Source organism: Sminthopsis crassicaudata, chromosome 2, assembly GCF_048593235.1.
Source record: "Sminthopsis crassicaudata isolate SCR6 chromosome 2, ASM4859323v1, whole genome shotgun sequence".
In the NCBI taxonomy this organism is placed as follows: Eukaryota; Metazoa; Chordata; class Mammalia; order Dasyuromorphia; family Dasyuridae; genus Sminthopsis; species Sminthopsis crassicaudata.
The window spans coordinates 398,807,974-398,812,303 of record NC_133618.1 but is presented as its reverse complement, the minus strand read 5'-3'; the positions used below and the strand labels follow the sequence as shown (position 1 = coordinate 398,812,303).

At 43.1% G+C, this 4,330-nt stretch overlaps 1 protein-coding gene across 2 annotated transcripts; it reads left to right on the top strand.

The window, feature by feature from the left end:
• Window positions 1–455: 455 nt before the first annotated feature.
• Window positions 456–4,078, top strand: RPS14 (ribosomal protein S14). Of its 2 annotated transcripts, none has more exons than XM_074291795.1 (5): window positions 456–521; window positions 2,705–2,855; window positions 2,949–3,110; window positions 3,514–3,590; window positions 3,964–4,078. In XM_074291795.1, the coding sequence occupies exons 2-5, from the start codon at window positions 2,707–2,709 to the stop codon at window positions 4,029–4,031; spliced, it is 456 nt and encodes a 151-aa protein (XP_074147896.1). In that variant the 5' UTR covers window positions 456–521; window positions 2,705–2,706; the 3' UTR covers window positions 4,032–4,078. The 2 variants fall into 2 exon arrangements, with proteins under 2 accessions (XP_074147896.1, XP_074147897.1); XM_074291796.1 differs by having other exon boundaries at window positions 517–577.
• The last annotated feature ends 252 nt before the right edge of the window (window positions 4,079–4,330 follow it).

Below are 4,330 nucleotides of genomic sequence, written 5' to 3'. Positions count from 1 at the left end.
TCTGCTAAATGGGTAAAATAAGAAAAAAGATACATTATTTCAGATATATGTTGTGAAGAAATTGTTTTGTAGACATTAAGAAACCGTAAAAAAGAGTTATTTTTGTTAGCTATAATAATCACAATTCCCCCTCTATTACTGTAGGTTTTAAAGACTATTTACCCTCTGCTTGGGGGGAGGGGGAGATGTACGGAGGCATGGAAGCGGCCATCTTGGAAAAGGGTCTTGAGCTACTCCTCTGGGCGTCGCCATTTTGGGACACGCCTCTTCCTTTTCCCCTATGACGTTATAAAATAATAACCCCAAATTCTTTAAATGTCCCTTTTCCCGACGTTCAGAAAATGATTCGTGTCCTTTTAAGATGTAAATTTTAGTTTTATTTTCAGAAAATGAGAAGAATTCAGTTCTTTTCTTCACTTCCTGCTCTCTGACGTACTACTTCCGGGTAATCGCAGGTAATCCAGCACCCCGTGACTCTCTGCTTTCCCTTTCCGGTGTTGGCGGCCCAAGAGGAGTAGCAGGTAAGGGACCGCGGCCTCCCTAAGATCTGTCCCCATCCTTCGACTAGAAGCCTTGGGTGGGTCCGGAGGCATCTCAGGAGAGAAGCTGGGGCTGTCCCCCCTTTATGGCCGCCGGTTTCTTTTGGGAAGAAGGGCGAGGGGTCCGGGGACGGGGGGTTGGGACCCGGGGAGGATCGCGGCGGGGGAGAGCGGGAGGTGCGGGTGTGAGGCCTGGTGGCCTGAAGGTCTCCGGCACGGGGGCCGCGGAACGCGGGGCCCTGACTCTGGGACAGCCTTAAGGCCGTATGGGCAGCCCGGGGCCGGAGGGGAGCCGTTACACGTGCCCCCAGAGTGTCACTGCTGGAAGAAGTCTCCAGAGATCGGGGTTCAGTTTATGTTCGTGTGTGTGCGACCGTCCGCCGCCTTTTTAATGACCAAAGATCTTTCCCTCCCCGGCCTCTCAAAAAGGAGAAGTTTCTGGTAACGATTCGTAATTAAGCAAAACAACGTTTTTCTGGGTCCTCCTCTGGAATTGTGAACGGTCGTTGTATTGACCTTCAGTATTTCCAGTGTTGTTATTATATAACTCGGTCTCCTGGTTGTACTCATTTCATTCCTTAGTTTTAAGTTCTTTTGCCGGTACAGAAAGAGCTTCCGTCCGTTTTTACTTTGACCCGGGCCTTGCAGCAGATTGACAGGGTTATTGCCTTGCAGTTCTTTTTTTTTTTTTTTAAATCGCATTCCAGACTGTGGGTCCGCCAACCATGCAACAATGTTTTCTTGCAGCCCTTTGCACACTAGTGATTTTATTTATGTATTTGCTCTTCTGGGGGAGCACGAGGTGGAATCAGAAGGGCTTTAATTTGAATTTTTCTAATTGGCAGTGGCTTAGAGCATTTGTTCTCATGACTGCAAATAACTCGATTTTCGGAGAATTATTTTTAGGCCATTGAGAACTGGCTTAAGCATTTTTGTCAGGTCTTTCCAACTTTTTTATTAGATGATCTTTATATAGATAGAAGACACTTCTTAATATCACTGACTTGTTGAGCAACTGAAGTCTGTAAGGCTTTTAAAATACTATCTACTTAGGAGAATGTAATGAGGAAAGCACTCTGTAAACCACCAGTGCTTTCTAAGTGGCAGTGCTCTATTTCCTTTAGGAGTTCAGGTACCTGCACTCATTCTGTGTGATTTAGGGGTTGGATTTTATTATGGACCAGCAAGAGTTTTAAGTTGGAAGTGCAAAACAAGTCAGATCTTCAGGAGAGTGGGTATTCTTAGATAAGCTGCTCTGCAAAATTAGTGTGCTGATGAAACTGATTTGGATTTGGAGAAACTGAGAAAAATTATTCTTTTCACCCCCAGGAAAGAAGGAAGGCTAGGTAAGGTAAGAAAAGGAGTGTATTTGAATTCAGAAAACTGAAGTCACAGGCGGTTGCCACATATGCATATTTGGGTAAATCATTTAATCTGGCCTTAGCTTCCATCTGTAAAATTAGGGGCATAGATAGACTAGGTGATCACTTGAGACCTTTCCAATGTGCAAAGGACTTTCCTAGACTAGGTTATGTGGAAGATGAATAAGACAGTTTCTGAGAAGCTCCCAATCTAACAGATAATACTGGTTCATCTTTAGTATTTTATTCACATCAGTCCCCTTTGAAGGAGCTGGGTTCAGAAGTGGGGCCAAGTCTCAAATTCTACTATATATACACAGTTTCTTGGAACTGAAGTCTTATGGCAACCAGAAACACTTCACCATGAGCTCTTATTCTGTGCTTATTTTCTGACCCAGTGCTGTGAATTGTAGCCTGTGGTAATTATCTAAACAAATGAAAATTGAAAGCAGGGACTGTTGCATTTGTATGTTGTCACATAATGGGTCCCAAAGAAATTGTTAGTGTTGAAGATTTAGGCCAGTCTAATGGCAGTTGGTACTGGGGGTAGGACCAGCTAAGGGAAAAAAATTAAGCAGTTGGCCTGTGAGACCCAGGTTCCAGTCTAAGCTCAGTTGCTCATGCCCTGTGAGATTGTGGGCAAGTCACTGCTTCTCTTTGGGTTTCAGTCTTAGAGCTGTTTTTTGATGGCTTGTGTATAGTTTCTCTAAACATTTGACTGTTAAGCTTTTGTGTGAAGGATATGTTTACATAACATGGCCTGTATTTTCCATATTTGATTGTGTATTTTTCTCTTTTGCCCAGAAATGGCACCTCGCAAGGGGAAGGAAAAGAAGGAAGAGCAGGTCATCAGCCTTGGACCTCAGGTTGCAGAGGGAGAGAATGTGTTTGGGGTCTGCCATATCTTTGCTTCCTTCAATGACACCTTTGTTCATGTCACTGATCTCTCTGGCAAGTGAGTATCTGGGTAAAAGGCCCACTGCGGTTTTTGTCTTTTACCTCCAATGAGACCAGTTTTGATTAATGTTGATGGTGTCTTTGTCTGCAGAGAAACCATCTGCAGAGTGACTGGTGGGATGAAGGTCAAGGCTGACAGAGACGAGTCTTCTCCCTACGCCGCCATGTTGGCCGCTCAGGACGTTGCCCAGAGGTGTAAAGAACTGGGCATCACTGCCCTTCACATCAAACTTCGGGCCACAGGAGGAAACAGGTGTGTGCTCCTTGGTGTTTTCAGTGAGATGGTACTGTTTCTTGGTAATCAAAAAATTTAATACCCACTCAATTAAAATCTAGCATTTCCCCTCATTCACTATGACTTGCTCCCTGCTAAGATAGTAAATAAAAGAACTAGGATTCAGACTTTGGTCCCCTAGTTAGGTCCATGTCTGTAAAATAGGGATCATAGTCATCCATCCTGTATGACCTCCTTGTCTACCAGGATGTTGTGAGGGTGGAATGAGGCAGTATATGTACAGTCCCTTCTAATGATGAAATGCTCTATAATATCGCACATACAATTGGAGCCCACAGTGATAAGCAAGTGTTTTTAAATTTTATTCTCCTAGCTCCGGAATAGTTTAAGGACCTTTTTCTAACGTGATGATTTTTCTCAGGACTAAGACACCTGGCCCTGGCGCACAGTCAGCCCTGAGAGCCCTGGCACGTTCTGGAATGAAGATCGGGCGGATTGGTGAGTTGTTCCTTTCTTGTGGTTTATACATAATTGCATGCAAGGAGAACCTGATTGTATTACCCATAGTTGTGTTCAGAGGAAGATGAAATGTCTATTGTAAGTACTGGTTCTGATCAGATAGACAGAACCAGGAAGGAATGTTACATAACATTTTGTCACCAAATGTGTACCCCCCCTCCCCTTATTTTTTCAGCAGGATTCTGATTCTTTTGCCTGATCTAGTTCTTCTATTTTCTGCTTTGTGTTAGATCCCATTTTAGAAGGTCATGAGGTCTTTTACAACTCTAGTATTAGTTATTATATATTTGAAAACTTCCTAGTATTATTATAAGGTCCTAGAAACATTTTTTTTTCCTTTTCCTTTCCACAGAGGATGTCACTCCAATCCCCTCTGACAGTACTCGCAGAAAGGGTGGTCGCCGTGGTCGCCGTCTGTGAATGTCATTTGCTGGATTATTTTTGTCAATAAAAGTGTCACAATGGTCTGTTTGCTTCTGGTGTTCTCAAATGGCATACTCTTCTGATGCCATCTGCTTTGAAATGTGTTATCTTTTTTGTCTCACAAAGATTCTGTTTGTGGCTTAGCACCCATGTCCAGGACATTAATTAGGTTTAAGCGATTTAGCAGTAGTATCACTAATATTAAGAGGCAAAAAAAAAAATAACTGACCAGTCAGAATTGCTTAACTAAAAATCACTGCTTTAGTACTACTTTCTAACTGTTGGATAGTTAATTC